The sequence below is a fragment of the Salvelinus namaycush genome, chromosome 10, assembly GCF_016432855.1.
Source record: "Salvelinus namaycush isolate Seneca chromosome 10, SaNama_1.0, whole genome shotgun sequence".
Taxonomy (NCBI): domain Eukaryota; kingdom Metazoa; phylum Chordata; class Actinopteri; order Salmoniformes; family Salmonidae; genus Salvelinus; species Salvelinus namaycush.
In genome coordinates this window covers 19,406,399-19,429,632 of record NC_052316.1, presented here as the reverse complement: position 1 = coordinate 19,429,632, position 23,234 = coordinate 19,406,399, and the positions used below count along the sequence as shown (strand labels likewise).

Here is a 23,234-nt window from a genome sequence, read left to right as displayed (position 1 = left end):
TTAGTCAGGTGTTGTGCAACACATTGCCAGGGACTGGGAGCACTACCGGAAAAGGTTCAAAACACTATTTTGGTGTTTCAAGTTCAGTTTAGTGCAGAATTAGATACCTTCTCTTTTATAACCCAACCCTGATCTGTACTTCTCCACAACTTTGTCCCTGACCTGTTTGGAGAGCTCCTTGGTCTACATGGTGCTGCTTGCTTGGTGGTGCCCCTTGCTTAGTGGTGTTGCAGACTCTGGGACAGATCATGTGACAGTTAGATTACACACAGGTGGACTTTATTTAACTAATTATGTGACTTCTGAAGGTAATTGGTTGCACCAGATCTTATTTAGGGGCTTCATAGCAAAGGGGGCGAATGCATATGCACGCACCAATTTTCCCTTTTTAATTTTTTTAATTTTTTTGACAAAAGTATTTTTATTTTATTTCACTTCACCAATTTGGACTATTTTGTGTATGTCCATTACATGATATCCAAATAAAAATATATTTAAATTACAGGTTGTAATGCAACAAAATAGGAAAACACCAAGGGGGATGAATACTTTTGCAAGGCACTGTATGTTGGTCTCCTCCTGACAGGACTGCAACTCTGTAATACCTACAGTTGGGCTGGAATGTAGACATGTCAACATTGGGATTCAAAGGGCATAAGCACTCTCACAAACACCGATCTTACAGGTCATTCACAGTCCCTCCCTTTATCGACATCTAACTTTTCACTGCATTCCAATGTCCTCCTTCCTGAAACAATTTGTAGCTTTGACTTGTGTGTTTTCCTTTTTACTGAGATCTTCCCTTGTTCATGTATTCCAGGCTTATGGCTACGCTCACCTGTCTGCAGGTGACCTCTTGCAGGCCGAGAGGGATCAGGGGGGGCTCTGAATTTTGACAGCTGATCGACAGCTGCATCAAGAATGGCAGGATTGTTCCTGTAGAAATCACAATGAACTTACTGAGGAAGTAACACTGTAAAATACAATGACTAAAAACACCATGATTGTGTAATGAAACAATGAAAAGTAGTGATCTAACCTGAGATCTGGTGTTTGGACGGTGTTTGAATGTAAACCCAATGTAAGTGTCATGATACACAGGAAGTGTTTTAAAACCAAATAGAAGTACTCTGAAACAGACAAAGTGGTTCTTTCATTTGAATATTGGTGTTTTTAAGAGAGTGTTGTGAAAACACTTTGGAGGTTTTTAGTGCATGTAAACAGCAGCATCAAAACACATACAGTTGAAGTCTGAAGTTAACATACACATTAGCTATTTTGGTTTGGTCAGGGTGTGATTTGGGTGGGCATTCTATGTTCATTTTCTATGTTTTGTATTTCTTTGTTGTTTGGCCGGGTGTGGTTTTCAATCAGAGGCAGCTGTCTATCGTTGTCTCTGATTGAGAACCATACTTAGGTAGCTTTTTCCCACATGGTTTTTGTGGGTAGTTAATTCCTGTTTAGTGTTTTCACCTTACAGGACTGTTACGGTTATTCTCTTGTTTATTTTTGTTATTGTGTTCAGTTTTAATAAAACAAACACTTACCACGCTGCGCTTTGGTTCGATGATTCAGCTTCTTCAGACGACAAATACCGTTACAATTTCAGCTTTTATTTCTTTCATCACATTCCCAGTGGGTCAGAAGTTTACATACACTCAATTAGTATTTGGTAGCATTGCCTTTAAATTGTTTAACATGGGTCAAACGGTTTTGGGTAGCCTTCCACAAGCTTCCCACAATGAGTTGGGTGAATTTTGGCCCATTCCTCCTGACAGAGCTGGTGTAACTGAGTCAGATTTGTAAGCTTCCTTACTCGCACACGCTTTTAAAATTCTGCCCATGTAACGACTTTCGTCTGGTGAAGGAGAAGAGGACCAAAATGCAGCGTGGTAAGTGTTCGTCATATTTTAATAAGCCTCCAGTGAACACCAGTGAACACTAAACTGAACACTAAACAAAATAACAACGAGGACAAAACGAAAACAAAACAGTTCTGCAAGGAGAACATACACTAAGACAGAAAATAAACACCCACAATCAAAATGGGGAAAACAGGCTACCTAAGTATGATTCTCAATCAGAGACAATGATCGACAGCTGCCTCTGATTGAGAACCATACCAGGCCAAACACAGTAATACAACAACATAGAAAAAACAACATAGACTACCCACCCCAACTCACGCCCTGACCAACATAACACAAAGACATAAAAAAGGAACTAAGGTCAGAACGTGACAGACAGGATCCTCACAGGAGGCTTTGTGCCATGGATCATCACTGGAGGCTTCGTGCCATGGATCATCACTGGAGGCTTCTTGCCATGGATCATCACTGGAGGCTTCGTGCCATGGATCATCACTGGAGGCTTCGTGCCATGGATTATCACTGGAGGCTTCTTGCCATGGATCATCACTGGAGGCTTCGTGCCATGGATCATCACTGGAGGCTTCTTGCCATGGATCATCACTGGAGGCTTCGTGCCATGGATTATCACTGGAATGGAGAGACACACAGGAGGCCTGGCTCTGGGAGAAGGCACAGGACTCACCAGGCTGGGGAGACATGCAGGAGGGTTAGTGCTTAGCACAGAACTCACCAGGCTGGGGAGACATGCAGGAGGCCTTGTCCTTGGCCGAGGCACCGGATGCACTGGACCGTGGAGGCGCACTGGCGGTCTCGAGCGCAGAGCTAGCACCACTCGTCCTGGCTGGATCCACCCTGTAGCCCGGCAAGTGCGGGGAGTTGGAACAGGCCGCACTGGGCTGTGCTGGCGAACTGGAGACACCGTGCGTAGGGTTGGTGCAGTATACCCCGGGCCGAGGAGACGCACTGGAGACCAGATGCGCTGAGCCGGCATCATCCCTCCTGGCTCGATACCCACTCTAGCCCAGCCGATTCGAGGAGCTGCGATGTAGCGCACTGGGCTATGCGTGCGCACTGTGGACACCTTGCGCTTCTCCGCATAACACAGGACAAAACTTAAACGAAACAGTTCTGCAAGGTACCAGGCCAACCATACCAGGCCAAACACAGAAATACAACAACATAGAAAAAATAACATAGACTACCCACCCCAACTCACGCCCTGACCAACCTAACACAAAGACATAAAAAAGGAACTAAGGTCAGAACGTGACAGCCCACACATTTTCTATAGGATTGAGGTCAGGGCTTTGTGATGGCCACTCAAATACCTTGACTTTGCTGTCCTTAAGCCATTTTGCCACAACTTTGGAAGTATGCTTGGGGTCATTGTCCATTTGGAAGACACATTCGCGACCAAGCTTTAACTTCCTGACTGATGTCTGGAGATGTTGCTTCAATATATCCACATAATTTTCCTCCCTCATGATGCCATCTATTTTGTTAAGTGCACCAGACCCTCCTGCAGCAAAACACCCCCACAACATGATGCTGCCACTCCCGCGTTTTGTATTCAAACTTTGTCATCAAAGCAAAGTCTGGCATTCTCTGGATTTATGGTGGGAACTCGGGGGAGAAAACACACAGCCATTCCATTGAATAGCAGGCTAATGGTTGCTGTGCACTGCTTGCAGTTAGCCACTGATTCCTTCCAAACGACTTGTTGAATTTGCGATTTCCAACTTGTTGCGCAATCTTTATGTCCAATGGCCGATGAGCACCGATACTTTTTATGTATAATTTATCTTCATTATTTCTCTTCATATGACAAGGATTAAAAGGATTTGCCAGTAAATTGTCAACTTGATTCATGATGATGAGTGCTAGCTGAGACTTTGAAAGTAAGATGTTAACATGATCAGTACAATCAAAGCTACTGTACATATAACGTGATTTCATGTCATTTTATCTGTGGCCAATGACCTTGTGCCTTCTTGGAAGGGCACTTGTAATATAACTATATGGCAGGACCCAAAGGGCTGATATTTTGGATGTCTACCTTTACTAAGGACATACACTTTGCGATAATGTAGTGTCCCCATGAGTGACAGAACACTGAGCCAATCGCAGCGCAATGCTCCTATTTTTTTGCTGGCTCCCCCACCACCACAGAAAACACTGAGCCAGGCTGAAACACCTGCATTTTGGAGCTGCCTTACTCAAGAAAACAAAAAAGAGACTGTGTGTCTGCGGCTTTATTAACTCAATGATATATATATATGTTTTACCATGTTTGCAAACTGATATGTGACACGTATTAATGCCAAAATAACATGCAAAACAGGCAAGCCTTTTAGACTGATAGCCTCTAATTTAAAATGTTCACATACTTCCACAATTTTGGCACACGGTTAATTTCCCTGCGCCCAGTCCTTCAAGTAGAAACACAACCTGTAGTATCATCAGGAACACGCAACAATTATTTTGTTAAAAGTAGGCCTACTCGGGGGCAGGAGTGATCTTTAACCAACTCCAAGGCAAATGGATCACTGAAGGATGACAGCAGAGTTCCAGTGTGTCATTAAGGGAAGCTGCTTTGCTACTTCTGTCTACTGTACACATCAGATTCACTCGCAGAGCCGATCGCATATGTGATACCAAGTGGCATAAATGAACTGTAGAACCTCCTATTTGTCCTTATTAGCTGAAAATGTGCAGCATTGTCTACTCATAATGCCACAATTAGCTTTGTTGATTTATTAGCTAAGGAAAAAACTCGACAGTGGTTCATCATCATGTCAAACAAAGATTAGTCTAGTGACGAAGGCTATAAATTATTTTAGGCATTTAATCAGAAAAGTACTATTTATTTAGAAGAATGTCAAGCTTTCCTCGTATCAATTTTGATTTGCCCTAAAATCATATGATACAATTATGGCCGGATCTTATCAATTGTGCTGCCATCAAAGAATGGGGCTAGATTTGATAATAGCTTGCCATTGCATGATTGTGAATACGTCGCTCATAAAAAATTCAACCATCAATTGGTCTATTCTTATCACCAGGCAGACACTTGATGAATGTGAGTAGCCTAGCAGTCATAGGCTATAGCCGTTCAAGCCATGGAGGAAATGCACAGACTGTTAACGCCAAATAAAGGACTCACGGCACTCCCACGCGCTCACTCTCCCTCTGCTGTTCATTGGTTCACTCAGCATCATCAGCACCAAGGAAGCTGAACAGCGCCAGACGATGCATCGCCTTGGGAGAGAAGAGTAGACAAGACAGCATCCTTAATGTGTCTATACGGGGATTTTATCAAGCCATGCAGCAACAATCCGATACACTGATTGTCGGATTGGATATAACTGTTGTCTATGATTTCTAGGTTCTTGAACCATTGTTTTTCACCCGCTGATTTATCGAAGCGCGAGTCTGTTGTTCAGCCAATTCTGCAGAGGAAGCGTTGAATAAAAAATGGGGGATCTCTGCATTGACCGTGTTTTATCCTTCGTTTTACACTCATGGTGAGGAATGCCTGGTGGTCTAGATTGTCATCGCTCGGATCAAGCGCGCCTCGTGAGCCGCATCATCATGCATCAACAACCACCCGACTGGGCCATTGACACGATGCCTCTGAGTGTGCCGCTCTCCCCCGGCTTGTGACATGACAGCCCGGGGAAGAAAGAAGAGGATCAAACGGCACAGACCTGCAAGAGGACGTATGGATTTGAATCATTTTGAGGGGCTGGAGCCCACGGAAGCCCGGACTGCAAGAGAGGGCAGTGCCACGCAGACACGGATAGGCTACACCTGCAATCCGAGGCGTAGAGAGGATCCAATACCACCAATTGCTGTTATTTAATTAATCTGCTCCCCTATCCTAAAATCTGACCACCTATCTGTTTTATTTTTGTGCATAAATGTAAATGGTACTGATTGCCTTTTTGGATGCATACAATGCATTGACTAATGTGACATATTAAGCATATTGTTTGTAAGTCGATAGGACGTGACAGTGTTATCATCCTGTCTGTTCCAACTGACTAGAACCCTAACCTCATCATGGGCTGCATACAGAGCATCGCCTGTAAGTCGCGCATCAAACGCGAAAACATAGTGGTCTATGACGTTTCCGCAACTATCGATCACTCCCCAACAATCATTGAGGAGAACTCTCCTATAGTGTTGCGCTACAAGACGGCCTATTTCAAGGCCTCTGCACGGATAGTGATGCCCCCTATTCCCCGTAATGAGACTTGGGTGGTGGGTTGGATCCAGGCATGCACACAGATGGAATTCTACAACACCTACAATGACATTGGCATGTGAGTTGAGTTCTCCTCCAGGCTGCTGACTGACGCTCCCCAGCTGCTCCCACCTCCCTCTGCTGCTCTGTCACTTCTCTGGTGCTGTAGGAAGTGTGTGTGTTTTGTGTGGCATCAGAATTGACATGAATGCAATGCAACAGTTGATAAGTGGATATGTGTGAGTGCATGTGTAGCAGAGCATTTGTGCAAACAGAAGGTTAACTATGCACTCACCCTCCTTCATTCAAACCCCCACCAATTGATTCTGTTCCAATTGATTCTGTTCCTGTGACTTCACCATCAAGATAGAGATGACAGAGGAGCTAAACAACTGCTCCTAAACATACATTGTGTTCCCGGAAACGAGGGAGAGAGAGATAGATGCACTGACACACTCCCACGTTCCCTTCTCTCCAGGAGAGAATCACACACCCACTGACGAACAACACATACAGCCTCCTCCAGCACTGCCTGGGGGTGTTTTTCTCTGGAGGAGGCATATGTGAGGAGGTGTTTAATCCTGACTGGGGATGGGGGGTCTAAGGGTGCAGCAGAAAAACATGGGGTACAAACAAATGGAGCTGATCTGAAGGGGAGAACATGGCATCAGGTCACACCCTCTCATTGGCCGAAAAACACAAGATATTAATCCACTGACTCACTGACCCATCTATTATACATAGACTCACTGAACCATCTATCATACATAGACTACAGTATGGAGCCCTGAGGCTAAAACCATTTTTCAAACATCTTTTATGTATTTGTATGTCTTACTCTGTTATTTTTGAGAATGTCTAACACAGGCTCCCAAATGTAATGTGCTGTGTGAGACACCTAAAGCCCTTTGAATCTCCTTGTGACCCTACAGTTCGACACAGTGTTAATCCATGACCCACTAATAACTTGTTGTCCTCCTGCAGGTCTAGCTGGGAGCTACCAGAGCTGCGTGAGGGTCTTGTGAGGGCCATCAGTGACTCAGACGGGGTGAGCTACCCCTGGTACGGCAACACCACCGAGACGGTCACCCTGGCAGGGCCCACCCCCAAGCCCTTACGCTTCACCGTCAGCATGAACGATAACTTCTACCCCAGTGTGACCTGGGCCGTGCCCATCAGCGACAGCAACCTGCCCCTGCTCACCCGCATTAAGAGGGACCAGAGCTTCACCACCTGGCTGGTGGCCCTCAACACAGCCACGCGGGAGAAGATCCTGCTGCAGACGGTCAAGTGGCGCATGAGGGTGGACATCCTGGTGGACCCCTCCATGCCCCTTGGCTCCAGAGCCACCCTGACGGGCCAGACACACCAGGAGCAGCCCCGCATCCTAACCCACATGGAGCCCATCCCCCCCAACGCCCTGGGGAGGCCCAACGCCAACGACGCCCAAGTGCTGATGTGGAGGCCCAGGAAGGGCCAACCCATGGTGGTCATCCCTCCTAAGTAGCAGAGAGAGGGAAGGGAGGTGTAACTAGGGCCCAGACATCCTGCCATGATGAGATCAATATGGACAGAGACTTGGGGGACAGCTGCCTTAAATCCCCACCACTGCCTTTGAGTAGGAAGAGAGGACTGCTGCCTGGACCAGGGCCTAAATACAGACCAGACCCACAGAGGGACCTCTGCCTTAATAACATCCTCTGTCCTGGAGAAGCAGAGAGGACTAGTCCTTTGTGAGTGTTTCAGGCCCAGCAGGGCTCAGAGTAGGCTACACTCTAGGGGAGCAGCCTGTAGCCTACTGCACACCATGCTGCCTCACCGAGATGAGAGCAGCCATCTTTAATCACAGACTGTTCTGGGTCTATGACAGTGATGTCGAGGATTGTGTCTCAAATGGCACCCCATTACCCTTTGGCTCTGGTTAAAGGTAATGCACTATGTGGAGAATAGGTGGCCATTTGAGACTAACCCAAGGTGTGAGAGGCCCAGCAGTACATGTATGTGGTTTTATGGGTATAATACAGGTGAGATTGGGGAGTATAATGTATTTTATATGTAAGAACAAAGATTGTAGTACATTTAAATGCAGCCTTCATGCTCAGTACAGTTACAGACAAGGATGAATGTGTTACTGGGAGAAGGGGAAAACAGGCTCTCTATAGCCACATACAGAATGGCCAATGAGAACAGCAGTGTGGGCCAGGCCAGGTATGATGTACAGAGAGGAGACAGAGTCTGAGAATGTAACAAAATGAACTCCCCATGCTGCTCATTACTGAGGTGCAAACCATACTAGCCTTTACACTGATACACACACCCTCTGTGACTACACACGCATGCACACACCCTCTGTGACTACACACGCATGCACACACACACACACACATCCCCTCTGTGACTACACCCAAGCCATAATTCTATGAGGGACAAGTGGGTTGAATAGGATATTACAAATCAATTGTTTATATTGAAGGTCATATCACATACTGTGTATGGTAGACACTGTATGGTGACAAACGTCCATTGAGAGCCAGTCATTCAGTGACAGATGTGCCTGAGAACAGAATGACTCGGACTGGAGGATGTACAGAACTGTACATTCAATCATATGTACAGTGGGACAACGTAGGCAGGTATTCCAAAGGGTTTCATAATGGATGGGTGGGAGATTTAGCATGCAAGCATTGTTTTTAATTCAATAAAATGAAGGTAAAACATGTTTGCGTGTTCTAAGAACGTCTTTGAATGAATCTGCAAGTGTAATAGTTGTTCCCCTCAGTCGCACACTGCCAGTGTACACACGGCTGCTGCGTATTCATGTTTCAGTGTTGACAGAGGGTCCGTGGAATCAGTTCATCCTCTGAGCTATAGGTCTCATGCACAATATGCACTCAGAAGATGTATTACTGTCAGATATAATAGGGAGAGCATGAGTGTGACTGTGTTTGCATCTCTTGGATCAGAGCACTTGTAGAATTTCTAAATGACACACTCGTCTTTGATGTAGGAAACATTTTCTTTATGGACGTGCGTTCCTCATGATTGGTAAATACAGTAACAAAGTCATCCTTACCCGCTTCCCCAAATAACAAACAAATCAAGTGATGACAAAGAGAGGAAAAGTACAAGGGTCGTTTCACCAATTGGGTGCCTTTTGAGTAGTGTAACTTGGAAAACTTGGAAAAAAGAAGTTTGATTTCACGTAATTTTAACACTCTGTCAAAGACCACATGTTCAACTTAATAAAAACTAATTTTCCCATCTCAAAAAAATACTATAGTAAGGGCCAATTAAAGTAACAGGGTTGACGATTTAATCTTAAAAACAGCCATAAAACCCCTTGTGACAGAAAATGGCCAAAAAGAGTAGAACCAGCTTTTTTTACACTGTGGTTTGACTATTAGATGTTCAGTGTTTCTTTAAGTTCAGGTAACAGGGTTGACCTTAAAATTAGGGAAAGACGTAAATGAATAACTACTCACATTAAATAAATAATCATCTTTAGAAATACAGTATTTACACAAAAGGGCACTTCAATTAATATAACAGACTCTTAAAAATGTAATATTGGTGCCCCATGTTTACTTAAAATATCAAAGGGGGGCAAAAGGCACTCATTTCGTGGAACGACCCACAAACTGAGTTCTACAGCAGTGAGACAGCAACACAGTTCATCAGTATGTCTTCGGAGTCCAATACATCTGGACTATTGTCACAAGTCATGTGTGAACATTATGGTGTCTTTGTTTTACCCATCATCTTCATGATTGAGCTGATGACAGTAACATTAAGACAGTTTTGGCCCAGTGCGGTAAGCTGGCTGACCAGTACACTGCTCAGCTTGGTCATGACTCATGGGTCTATTTCTCATGGGTGTATTTCTCTGTAGTGGTAACCATGGTGAGGAACAGCCTTGTCTGGCTACTTCCTGGTCACATTTCATAGTTGATGCACTTCATGGTGTCAGAGGCCCATCTCAATGCCACTAGTCTAGTGTCCTTCACTCCACTTCCCTCTTCCTCTCCACTTTCTTCTTCTCATCTCTCCTCATATCTTCTTTTACCTGACCTCTCTTTCGGTCCTCCTTTTTTCCCTCTGCGATGTCCCCTAGGCACGACTGGGGTTGGGGGAGGGCTTGCCCTCGTAGCCATACAGGAAGGTGGCCACGATGACCAGCACTGCACCCATGAAGAACACACTGGAGAAGACACAAGACAAGACACAGCATTACGTGTCAGAGACAAGCGACATTCAATTAGGTAATTAAAATAACCCGGCTCAAGAGAGAATGTGTGTGTTGTGTGAGAACCTAGTTGGGTCGAAGTCCTGCAGCCAGAAGTAGGATATGAGTGTTGACAGAATGATAGAGAGTGACGTAGCGAAACCCTTCAGGATGTTGTCTGCATACTTGATGACAGCTGCTATAACCAGCCCTCCTAGTGCCTAGAGAAACACACACCAGATATGGACTGGATGAGCAGTGGGCAAAGGGACACTATAATACTAATAAGCTCACAAAATTGGAACGAGATCAAGCAATAGCACCTTAGTCAAGAGGCATGGCAATATTCATTCAACATGATTAACAGTGCAAGAATTTTCACTTAAAACTGTACAGTCGTGGCCAAAAGTTTGGAGAATGACAAATGTTAATTTTCACAAAGTCTGCTGCCTCAGTTTGTATGATGGCAATTTGCATATACTCCAGAATGTTATGAAGAGTGATCAGATGAATTGCAAAGTCCCTCTTTGCCATGCAAATGAACTGAATGCCCCAAAAACATTTCCACTGCATTTCAGCCCTGCCACAAAAGGACCAGCTGACATCATGTCAGTGATTCTCTCGTTAACACAGGTGTGAGTGTTGACGAGGACAAGGCTGGAGATAACTCGGTCATGCTGATTGAGTTCGAATAACAGACTGGAAGCTTCAAAAGGAGGGTGGTGCTTGGAATCATTGCTTTTCCTCTGTCAACCATGGTTACCTGCAAGGAAACACGTGCCGTCATCATTGCTATGCACAAAAAGGGCTTCACAGGCAAGGATATTGCTGCCAGTAAGATTGCACCTAAATAAACCATTTATCGGATCATCAATAACTTCAAGGAGAGCGGTTCAATTGTTGTGAAGGCTTCAGGGCACCCAAGAAAGTCCAGCAAGTGCCAGGACCGTCTCCTAAAGTTGATTCTGCTGCGGGATCGAGGCACCACCAGTACAGAGCTTGCTCAGGAATGGCAGCAGGCAGGTGTGAGTGCATCTGCACGCACAGTGAGTAGAGGTCGACCGATTAATCGGAATGGCCGATTAATTAGGGCCGATTTCAAGTTTTCATAACAATCGGTAATCTGAATTTTTGGACACCGATTGTGGCCGTTACATTAAAAAAAACATTTTTATTTTATTTAACTAGGCAAGTCAGTTAAGAACACATTATTTTCAATGACGACCTAGGAACGGTGGGTTAACTGCCTTGTTCAGGGGCAGAACGACAGATTTTTACCTTGTCAGCTCGGGGATTCGATCTTGCAACCTTCCGGTTACTAGTCCAACGCTCTAACCACCTGCCTTCCATTGCACTCCACGAGGATCCTGAGTGGCAGGCTGACTACCTGTTACGCGAGTGCAGCAAGAAGCCAAGGTAAGTTGCTAGCTAGCATTAAACTTATCTTATAAAAAACAATCAACCTTAACATAATCACTAGTTAACTACACATGGTTGATGATATTACTAGTTTATCTAGCGTGTCCTGCATTGCATATAATCGATGCGGTGCCTGTTAATTTCTCATCAAATCACAGCCTACTGAGGATTTAACAAGCGCATTCGCGAAAAAAGCACTGTCGTTGCACCAATGTGTGCTTAACCATAAATATCAATGCCTTTAAATTCAATACACAAGTATATATTTTTAAACCTGCATATTTAGTTAATATGGCCTACTAACATGACTTTCTTTTAACTAGGGAAATTGTGTCACTTCTCTTGCGTTCCTTGCAAGCAGTCAGGGTATATGCAGCAGTTTGGGCCGCCTGGCTCGTTGTGAACTGTGTGAAGACCATTTATTCCTAACAAAGACCGTAATTAATTTGCCAGAATTGTACATAATTATGACATAACATTGAAGGCTGTACAATGTAACTGCAATATTTAGACTTAGGGATGCCACCCGTTAGATAAAATACAGAACGGTTCCGTATTTCACTGAAAGAATAAACGTTTTGTTTTCGAAATGATAGTTTCTGGATTTGACCATATTAATGACCTAAGGCTCGTATTTCTGTGTGTTATTATGTTATAATTAAGTCTATGATTTGATATTTGATAGAGCAGTCTGAGCGGTGGTAGGCAGAAGCAGGCTCGTAAGCATTCATTCAAACAGCACTTACGTGCGTTTGCCAGCAGCTCTTCGTTGTGCTTCAAGCATTGAGCTGTTTATGACTTCAAGCCTATCAACTTCCGAGATTAGGCTGGTGTAACCGATGTGAAATGGCTAGCTAGTTAGTGGGGTACACGCTAATAGCGTTTCAATCGGTGACGGCACTCGATCAGACCTTGAAGTAGGGTTAGGCTTCCGATGTGTTCCTGGTTCCAGGTAGGGGCGAGGAGAGGGACGGAAGCTATACTGTTACACTGGCAATACTAAAGTGCCTATAAGAACATCCAATAGTCAAAGGTATATGAAATACATATGGTATAGAGATAAATAGTCCTATAATTCCTATAATAACTACAACCTAAAACTTCTTACCTGGGAATATTGAAGACTCAAGTTAAAAGGAACCACCAGCTTTCATATGTTCTGAGCAAGGAAATTAAACATTAGCTTTTTTACATGGCACATATTGCACTTTTACTTTCTTCGCCAACACTTTGTTTTCGCATTATTTAAACCAAATTGAACATGTTTCATTATTTATTTGAGGCTAAATTTATATTATTGATGTATTATATTAAGTTAAAATAAGTGTTCATTCAGTATTGTTGTAATTGTCATTATTACAAATAAATAAATACAATTAAATTTAAATCGGTATCGGATTTGAAAAATCATAATCGTTCGACCTCTAACAGTGAGGCAAAGACCTTTGGAGGATGGCCTGGTGTCAAGAAGGGCAGCAAAGAAGCCACTTCTCTCCAGGAAAAACATCAGGGACAGACTGATATTCTGCAAAAGGTACAGGGATTGGACTGCTGAGGACTGGGGTAAAGTAACTTTCTCTGATGAATCCTCTTTCTGATTGTTTGGGGCATCCGGAAAAAAGCTTGTCCAGAGAAGACAAGGTGAGCGCTACCATCAGTCCTGTGTCATGCCAACAGTAAAGCATCCTGAGACCATTCATGTGTGGGGTTGCTTCTCAGCCAAGGGAGTGGGCTCACTCACAATTTTGCCTAAGAACACAGCCATGAATAAAGAATGGTACCAACACACCCTACGAGAGCAACTTCTCCCAACCATCCAGGAACAGTTTGGTGACGAACAATGCCTTTTCCAGCATGATGGAGCACCTTGCCATAAGGCAAAAGTGATAACTAAGTGGCTCGGGGAACAAAACATTGATATTTTGGGTCCATGGTCAGGAAACTCCCCAGACCTTAATCCCATTGAGAACTTGTGGTCAATCCTCAAGAGACAGGTGGACAAACAAAACCCCACAAAATCTGACAAACTCCAAGCATTGACTATGCAAGAATGGGCTGCCATCAGTCAAGATGTGGCCTAGAAGTTAATTGACAGCATGCCAGGACGGATTGCAGAGGTCTTGAAAAAGAAGGGTCAACACTGCAAATATTGACTCTTTGCATCAACTTTATGTAATTATCAATAAAAGCTTTTGACACTTATGAAATGCTTGTAATTATACTTCAGCATTCCATAGTAAGAATCTGACAAAAATATCTGAAGACACTGAAGCAGTAAACCTTGAAGAAATTAATATTTGTGTCATTCTCAAAAGTTTTGGCAACGACTGGTTCTGACTTTTAAACTTGAAATATCCTTATTCCATGTTACTGAGGGAGAGAGGGGAACGCAGAATGTTTACATTCTGTCAGAACATGTTATTGTTAGGCATCATGTATCCTATGGAGAAAAGGGCCACAGTCTGGTACAAGTCAACAGGACAACCGTGAGTTGGGGAAGAGTGAGGAATTTGGGCCAAGGTCAGGTCAGGGCAGAAGAAGTGAGAAAGAACAGGCATCACTAAAGTCCTGTCGAGCAACAGAGATGTATTGGCTGTCCAGATGTGTGAGATGCCTCAGCATAGGAGTAAGGTTTAAATACCAGTGCTTGTGTAAATATGTCTTTATCTTATGCAGCGGTGTGACCCAGTGGGTGAATAAACTTGGTTTGATCTTTACTAGTCGTCCGTGAGTTTTACTCTGTTTATTTAGAATCTAACAACACAATTTCTTCACATTTGTAGCTTGTGAACTAACAGTACATACTGACTACATTTTACCTGCAGCTCACAGGTGAAGTAAAACAAATAATAGTGAGATGTACCTGCAGAGCCACCACTATCCAGGTGACTGTGTTGTATCCCTGGAACATCCCAGACTCTTGGACCCTCTCCCCATCGTACGCAAACATCCCCATCAGACCAAACACCAGGCCAAACATTCCTACACACAGACAAACAGGTCAGATGATATGAGTTTGAACCGAATATGAATGATAGGAAAATGGATTTAACGTAACCCTGCCAGCTTTCATCAAAAACAATAACCTGCAGTGATTGACTGAAAAAAACTACATCCATAGACATTAATGATAAAACACTAGTCTCATCCAATGTGTATGAGGATGAATGCAGCATTTTCGATGCAGAAACTCTATACAGAAAACTAGCACAAGTTCACACCAGGAAATTAATCACAGGAGAATTAACACACGCTTCACATGTTCAGCTGTTAAAAAAAAAAAAAAAAACACTCAGCAGGAAGACTCATTTGGCACTGAGAAAAAAACGCAGTGAGGAGGAAGGAACACTAAAACGTCACTTCAAAGACACAGTACTAGAGCTCTGTCATAAATTATTTATTTGATAATAACAGAGTAATTCTGGGACAGAAAGTGCCCTTACAACCCTAGTATAGTAGAACCGTTTCATACTGACCCAGTTGGATGTTGCGGACCCAGACACTCTGTTTTGTCTCTTTGAGGATCTTCTCAAAGTAAACGCCAGCAAAGCCACTGGAGAAGCAGGCCACCAGCACCGCCGCCACGCCAACAAACTGGGACCCCGCAGACAGCTGCTCCTTCTCAGGGGCCCCAAGGGACTCAGAGGGCCACTAGACATTGGACACACACACACAAACATAAAGATACAAACACACTGGAGTGTGTAAAATGCAGGTTAAAAAAAAAAGTGGATTGTAAAGGAGTTGGAGTAGAGTTTACCTGCACAAGTGCAACTCCAGCCATGAGGATGAGTAGGGAGAGCCACTGGTACACACCCAGTCTCCGGCCCAGCATGGACACTGAGAAGAGAGCTGTGGTGAGGATCTTCAGCTGGTAGGTCACCTGGTGGAGACAGACAAGGGGAAAACAGGGGACACCATTTAGAGACCATAAAAAGTATACTACCCCAGACACTAATACAGTGCCTTCAGTATTCACACCCCTTGACTTTTTCCACATTGTGTTGTGTTACAGCCTGAACTTACTATTTGTCACTGGCCTACACACAATACCCCATAATGTCAAACAGGAATGATGTTTTTTTGAAATTGTAACAAATTAATTAAAAATGAAAAGCTGAAAGGAGTCAAATAGTATTCAAACACACTTGTTATGGAGAAGCCTAAATTAGTTCAGGAGTAAAGATTTGCTTAACAAGTCACATAAGAAGTTGGATGGACTCACTCTGTATGCAATAGTGTTTAACATGATTTTGAATGACTCTGTTTCCCCACACATAGACAATTATCTGTAAGGTTTCAAACACAGATTCAACCAAAAAGGACCAGGTAGGTTTTCCAATGCCTCGCAATGAAGGGCACCTATTGGTAGACTGGTAAAAATAAAATAAAAAGCATACATTGAATATCCCTTTGAGCATGATGAAGTTATTAATTACACATTGGATGGTGTATCAATACACCCAGTCACTACAAGCATACAGGCATCCTTCCTAACTCAGTTGCCAGAGAGGAAGGAAACTCAGGGATTTCACCAGGAGGCCAATGGTGACTTTAAAACAGTTACAGAGTTTATTGGCTGTGATAGGAGAAAACTGAGGATGGATCAACAACCTTGCAGTTACTCCACAATACTAATCTAAATTACAGAGTGAAAATAAGAAACCCTATACAGAATAAGAATATTGAAAAACATGCATCCTGTTTTCAATAAGGCACTAAAGTAAAACTGCTAAAAATGTGGCAAAGAAATTCACTTTATGTCCTGAAGACAAAGTGATATGTTCGGGGCAAACCAAACTCTTTATTTTTTCAAGTATGGTGATGGCTTCATCATGTTACAACCTGGTCTCAGAGCATTTCGTATTATTCTGTACACGTAAATCCGAGACACTCCATTTAGTATGATATGTTACATTTCCTATGGTATGTATTCATTTTTGGATGTCTAGCATCCATTTTGTATGATATGTTACAAATTCCAATTTGTAGTGGCTAATGTTTGCTAGGCTAGGGTATTATGTTAAAGGATTAAGGTTAGGGGGAAGGGTTATGGTTAGGGGAAGGGTTAGCTAACATGCTAAGTAGTTGCAAACAATGTTCCCTCTAAAGCTGCACGCAGTAGCCCCGAGACTGCGACGCAGAAGAAATATCAGCCCACAGAGAGAAGCACGAGACTGAACTTCACTCAACTTTCTAGAGCAATGGTCACCAACTGGTCGATCACGATCCAGTGGTCGATCTCCAAAGCATTCCTAGTCAATCACCAAACATTTCTGTAAAGAACCCAATGATAAAGCCTTGTGTTCCGACATCTTTTTATTTAGTCTGGGGATGTTGGCGGTAGGTGCACCCGATTCAGCTGCCCTGCGCGCCAGGTAGGCAAATTGTTGCCATTTTGAACCATTACATGTGTCTGAAGGTACAAACTCTGCCTTCCCGATGTGCCCGGAGAGCAAATCAAGTGCATTATAGGCCTACCGCTGGCCAATCGGATGGCTCAGATGACAGTGTCTGCAGTAATTTAGCACACATAAAGCTACAGCAAAGTTGATACTGTGAGATTTTAAAACCATTACTAGAGACTGCCAACGAATACAGCAAAAAGCTGCTGTTTTTATGAGTGAGTTCATGTTTAAGTTCTTTCTCAGCACTGTCAACACTTTATAAAAGTGTTAAATAAAATGCACATTCTTCCTATTCCACTGCGCTACAACAAGCACTGCAGCAGTAATACAGTGCATTCGGAAAGTATTCAGACCCCTTCCCTTTTTATACATTTTGTTACGTTACAGCCTTATTCTAAAATGGATTAAATAAAAAACATCTCAATCTACACACAATACAGAAAAAAACAGAAATACCTTAAGACACTTTGCTAGGAGACTCAAAATTGAGCTCAGGTGCATCCTGTTTCCATTGATTATCCTTGAGATGTTTCTACAACTTGGAGTCTACCTGTGGTAAATTCAACTTATTGGACATGATTTGGAAAGGCACACGCCTGTCTATACAAGGTCCCACAGTTGACAATGCATGTCAGATCAAAATCCAAGCCATGAGGTCGAAGGAATTGTCCGTAGAGCTCCGAGACAGGATGGTGTCGAGGCACAGGTCTGGGGAAGGGTACCAAAACATTTCTGCAGCATTGAAGGTCCCTAAGAACACAGTGGCCTACATCATTCTAAAATGGAAGATGTTTGGAACCACCAAGACTGTTTCTAGTGCTGGCTGCCCGGCCAAATTGAGGAAAATCGGGGGAGAAGGGCCTTGGTCAGAGAGATGACCAAGAACCCGATGGTCACTCTGACAGAGCTCCAGAGTTCATTTGTGGAGATGGGAGAACCTTCCAGAAGGACAAACATCTCTGCAGCACTCCACCAATCAGGCCTTTATGGTGAGTGGCCAGACGGAAGCCACTCCTCAGGAAAAGGCACATGACAGCCCACTTGGAGTTTGCCAAAAGGCATCTAAAGGACTCTCAGAAACAAGATTCTCTGGTCTGATGAAACCAAGATTGAACTCTTTGGCCTGAATGCCAAGCGTCACGTCTGAAGGAAACTTAGCACCACCCTACAGTGAAGCATTGTGGTGGCAGCATCATGCTGTGGGATGTTTTTCAGCAGCAGGGACTGGGAGACTAGTCAGGATCGAGGGAATCGGATAGATGAACAGAGCAAAGTACAGAGAGATCCTTGATGAAAACCTGCTCAGGACCTCAGACTGGGGCAAAGGTTCACCTTCCAACAAGACAACGACCCTAAGCACACAGCCAAGACAATGCAGGAGTGGCTTCGGGACAAGTCTGGCTGAGTGGCCCAGCCAGAGCCCAGACTTGAACCCGATCTAACATCTCTGGAGATACCTGAAAATAGCTGTGCAGCGATGCTTCCCATCCAACCTGACAGAGCTTGAGAGAATCTGCAGAGAAGAATGGGAGAATCTCCCCAAATACAGGTGTGCCAAGCTTGTAGCGTCATACCCAACAAGACTCTGGGCTATAATTGCTGCCAAAGGTGCTTCAACAAAGTACTGAGTAAAGGGTCTGAACACTTATGTAAAATGTATATTTCTGTTTTTTATTTTTAATACGTTTGCAAAAATGTCTTAAAAAGTTGTTTTTGCTTTGTCATTATTGGGTATTCTGTGTAGATTGATGAGGAAAAAGAACAATTTAATAAATTTAAGAATAAGGCTGTAACGTGCCAAAATGTGGAAAAAGTCAAGGGGTCTGAATACTTTCCGAATGCAATGTAAATAAGTAGGAAAGTCTATCGGCTTACGTTGTTGTTATTATTAGCGTCTTGTTTTTTTTTAATGTCGAGGAATATTTCCCTTTCCCTGTTCATAGGCGTAACATGAATTTGTGCATGAGGCAGAAATAATGAGATGCGACTTGCGTTTCGCCATCAGCTGGAAGACGGTGTCCCTTTTTGTGAAGGGAGAGCGGAAGGATGTTGAGGCGGACCCTCAGTCTGCTGCTCTCTCCCATTAGACTGACCATTAGATGCAGGCACCAGCAAAATACAAATGAAAAGCTTTTTTTTTTTTATGTATGCGCACTCAGCTGTGCCTCACAAGTAATACAGCAACGGATCTATTGCCAGTGTGATCATATAACCTACCTCAAATTTCGAAATAATTTTAAAAAATGGCCCAAACAACAATGCATTGGTAGGGCAATTCAAGCAAAGCCAATATGCGGTGATAATGTATTGGGCCTATAGCTTACTACAACAACCTAATTGTTACAGTATTGTTTGTAATTGGTTAATATTGCATAGGCTAGATCTCGGCTTGCATTTTGACTCAAAAAGTGATCTTGACTCAGAAAACGTTGGTAGCACTTTTCTGAGCGTTTTCCCTGTTAACACTATCAACGTTTCCCTTTACTGCAGCAATTGTCATCGAATAAATGCAATATTAGCCACTTTCAAATGCAACATACCAAAACAAAACTAACTATGCACGAGATTTTGTTGTAGGCAGAATGCATGGGAGTAAGATTCCATATGCATTGACATATTCTACACAGACCAGTGCAGCATAAACAATCAGCGCAGCAGTAGCCATATATGCAAATAGACCATTGTTATATATGGATCTGTGCCATTTACTTTGAACTGGACTGTATTTACAGCATGAGCAGTCGTGAGTAGAAGATGCCTGTTTTGAGATCAGAGAGCTGCATGTAGCCACGTTCTATTAATATATTTAGCTATTTAGTGAGTTATTAGCCCAGTTACAGATCATTTGTAGTTAGCAATAGGGGGGTGATTGCTTCCTACAAGAGCACAAAATATGTACATTTCTAGACATCTTTGAAAAGCAAGTCAGATAAAGAGCTATTTTTTTTGCCTTAAAGGGGCAGTGTTGTATTTTGAGACAGGCTTGAATAAGCTAAGTAACCAATAGGCAGCGGGTAGCAAAATGTGTCTGATTGTCTGTAATAATGCGTTTTACTTTGTAAAGTGGGTTCTTGCACCAAATAACAATATTTTCAGTCACCTCCTTGTCTGAAGGTCAAGTGGATAAACAGGTTAATGTCAAGCCCTGCATGTTTCTTTCAAATGTCTCATGGAATGTAGGCCTACATTGAACACCACACATTGGCTGCTACTGTAGGCTGAATGATAGAACAGCTATTTCTATATAAAAATGTTATGAGATGCATTTTCTCCATTGCTTTTTATGGTAGGCCAACATTATGATCAAATAGCCACATTAGCATTCTTGGCCACTGTTAAATCTAACTTAAAAGCAGGTACAGCCTCTGTGTGCTGGAAGTTGCACAGAATTTTCACAACGTTCAAGTTTGCACTCAGCAGACCTGAAATGTACTTAGTGAGTATTTTTTGGGGACGGAATTCAAGCAAAGGGCAATCGAAGCTGTAGCTAAAAAGTAGTAAGTAGTTAAAAAGTTGCTAAAGTTGTCCGTGATGAGACTTGAACACGCAACCTTTAGTTTGCTAGATGTTCCAGTCCTTTCGTTTTTGCCTTAAGTTAGCATATGTCTTAGTTAACCATACCAAATGTAACATATCATACTAATTTGACTGTTCTGGATTTACAATTTCTATGTTATGTATAGTCTATACACGGTCCCGTGTGGCTCAGTTGGTAGAGCATGGCGCTTGCAACGCCAGGGTTGTGGGTTCATTCCCCACGGGGGGACCAGGATGAATATGTATGAACTTTCCAATTTGTAAGTCGCTCTGGATAAGAGCGTCTGCTAAATGACTTAAATGTAAATGTAAATGTCTATGAGACTAGGCTGCATGTTATGGGTGTGCTTGTAATTGGCAAGGACTAGGGAGTTTTTTTCAGATAAAAAGAAATGGGATAGAGCTAAGTACAGGCAAAATACTAGAGGAAAACCTGGTTCAGTCTGTTTTCCAACAGACAATGTGATAGAAATTCACCTTTCAGTAGGACAATAACCTAAAACACAAGAACAAATATACACTGGAGTAGCTTACCAAGACGACATTGAATGTTCCTGAGTGGCCTAGTTACAGTTTTGACTTAAATCGTCTTGAAAATCTATGGCAAGACATGAAAATGGCTGTCTAATAATGATGAACAACCAACTTGACAGACCTTGAATATATTGTACAATCCAGGAGCTCTTAGTCTTACCCAGAAAGAGTCACAGCTATAATCACTGCCAAAGGTGATGACTCATGGTGTGAATACTTATGTAAATGAGGTATTTGTGCATTTCATTTTCAATACATTTGCAAAAATGTTTCACTTTGTCATTATGGGGCATTGTGTGTAGAGATGGTGAGAAAAACACACTCCATAACAGGCTGTTCTACCTGGTAGGTGGCAGCATCTAGGTTAGACAGAGCCACGTAGAGCAGGTTGTTCTGTAGGGTGTAGATCCCAGAAGGAATGGCCAGCTTCAGGGTCTCTATAGGTTTGTGGGCTATCTCCTGCCTCAGAATACTGCTCAGAGCCCGAACACTGTAGCCTGTGCCATACAGGAGAGAGGTGTAGATAGAGGGAAAGTTAGATACCGAGATATAACTTGCATAACCCTTCCATGCGTCTTCCTCTAGGCCTAAATTTATACATAAACACAAAGTCTTATTTTCCTATACTGCAGATGGGAAGTAGACAGCTCTATCCAGACCACTCACTGTGCTCCTTGAAGACGAGCAGCAAACAGGTAATGATCTTCATGAACTCAGCCACCACCACAGCCGAGGAGGCCAGGTAGCGGTGACCGTCCCCCTGCAGGGTGCGGGAGTAGCGCATGGTCAGCACCAGAGAGGTGGTCTGGAACACCAGCACCCCCAGAGACAGGTACTTCAGCCTGGAGGATGCCATGTTGGGGACAGACGGGAGTCAGTCTGCAGGGAGAGGGGACAGTCTTAAAACATTCAAAGGAAGGACCGATGGGTCAAATGGCTGCAACTCTTGCTCCTGTGGTCTGGCACTGGAGACAAGCTTCAGTGGTTGTGAAGAAACATTTGCTCACACTGACACTGTAGCCCAGCAGCCAAGCTGGCCTCCGCCTGCTGGCTAACAAACAGCAACACACAATCCTCTCTTTGTCCACAAGATCAGGGGCACCAGCAAATGCCATACTGACAGTTTCCTTGTCCATCAAAGACGAACTACCTTTCATTTGTAGTGTGAGAGGTGCGTTTGGACCTTCTCATGATTGGAGAATCCCTTCCAATGAGGATTAGACAAAACAAGTCAGGCTACATTGAACAAATGACAGAAAGCTAACCATTCAATGATCAACTTAATACTTCAACTTTTAATTCAGTTTGATTACAGTCAAAGCAAGTGACACATTCCAAGAAAGTTGGCTAGCTAGCTAGCGCAGGTGTCTAATCATTCATCAACAAGGAAGCAGGCAAGATAACGTTACGCTCGAGACACTGACCCAATCTCATACAGTTTGATAGTGCAAGACTAGTAGACCTACCTGGTAGCGCTGGAAAGCTAGCTAGGTAATACAAAAGTTGTTGAACTTGAGCCGTAATTCTTCAAGCGAGAGCTATAGCGCTAGCTAATGAGCTCAGCTGTCTGTTAGTAGCTAGCCAGGTAACTTATCCACAGTTCAAGTCCTCGCGTCCATTGACCCAGGCTGGCTAACAGCAACGGGATTCTACCATTGCCCCTTCATACCGATGTTGTTGTCCATAATGCCATAATTGTTGTCTGCGTTATGACAGTATATATTCTAAAGTTGCAACGACATAGCTAAGTCAAAAGCATTTCGTATGATTTTACTTCCTTGTACAGTATTTTTGCTTCCTCATCTGCTCAGAACACCAAGAACTAACCTTCCGCCCGCTCTCTACTGCCGTCTGCTGGATGGGTTGACCATAGAAATAAAATTAATTATATCTCTATCCGGTGGACAGGTTTCTGCTGCAAACTGTGGTGGCATTGTTTGTGAGTTTTAGATGAATCGGCTCTTTACTATATGTAAGATTTCTGTCTAGGCATCATT

General features: G+C 43.3%; 2 protein-coding genes across 2 annotated transcripts; one reads left to right on the top strand and one right to left on the bottom strand.

Annotated features, from left to right (window-relative positions):
- The first annotated feature begins 5,933 nt into the window (after positions 1 to 5,933).
- On the top strand, positions 5,934 to 7,624 carry LOC120054477 (protein FAM78B-like). The gene is made up of 2 exons (XM_039001899.1): positions 5,934 to 6,196; positions 7,102 to 7,624. Exons 1-2 carry the CDS (start codon positions 5,934 to 5,936, stop codon positions 7,622 to 7,624), a joined length of 786 nt encoding a protein of 261 aa, XP_038857827.1.
- Positions 7,625 to 9,114: 1,490 nt separating this feature from the next.
- On the bottom strand, positions 9,115 to 23,074 carry slc35a3a (solute carrier family 35 member A3a). Its single transcript, XM_039002462.1, has 8 exons — positions 22,704 to 23,074; positions 21,904 to 22,116; positions 21,580 to 21,734; positions 15,519 to 15,641; positions 15,235 to 15,409; positions 14,622 to 14,740; positions 10,427 to 10,560; positions 9,115 to 10,315 (listed from the first exon to the last, which is right to left on the bottom strand). The coding sequence occupies exons 2-8, from the start codon at positions 22,091 to 22,093 to the stop codon at positions 10,225 to 10,227; spliced, it is 987 nt and encodes a 328-aa protein (XP_038858390.1). The 5' UTR covers positions 22,094 to 22,116; positions 22,704 to 23,074; the 3' UTR covers positions 9,115 to 10,224.
- Between the last annotated feature and the right edge of the window lie 160 nt (positions 23,075 to 23,234).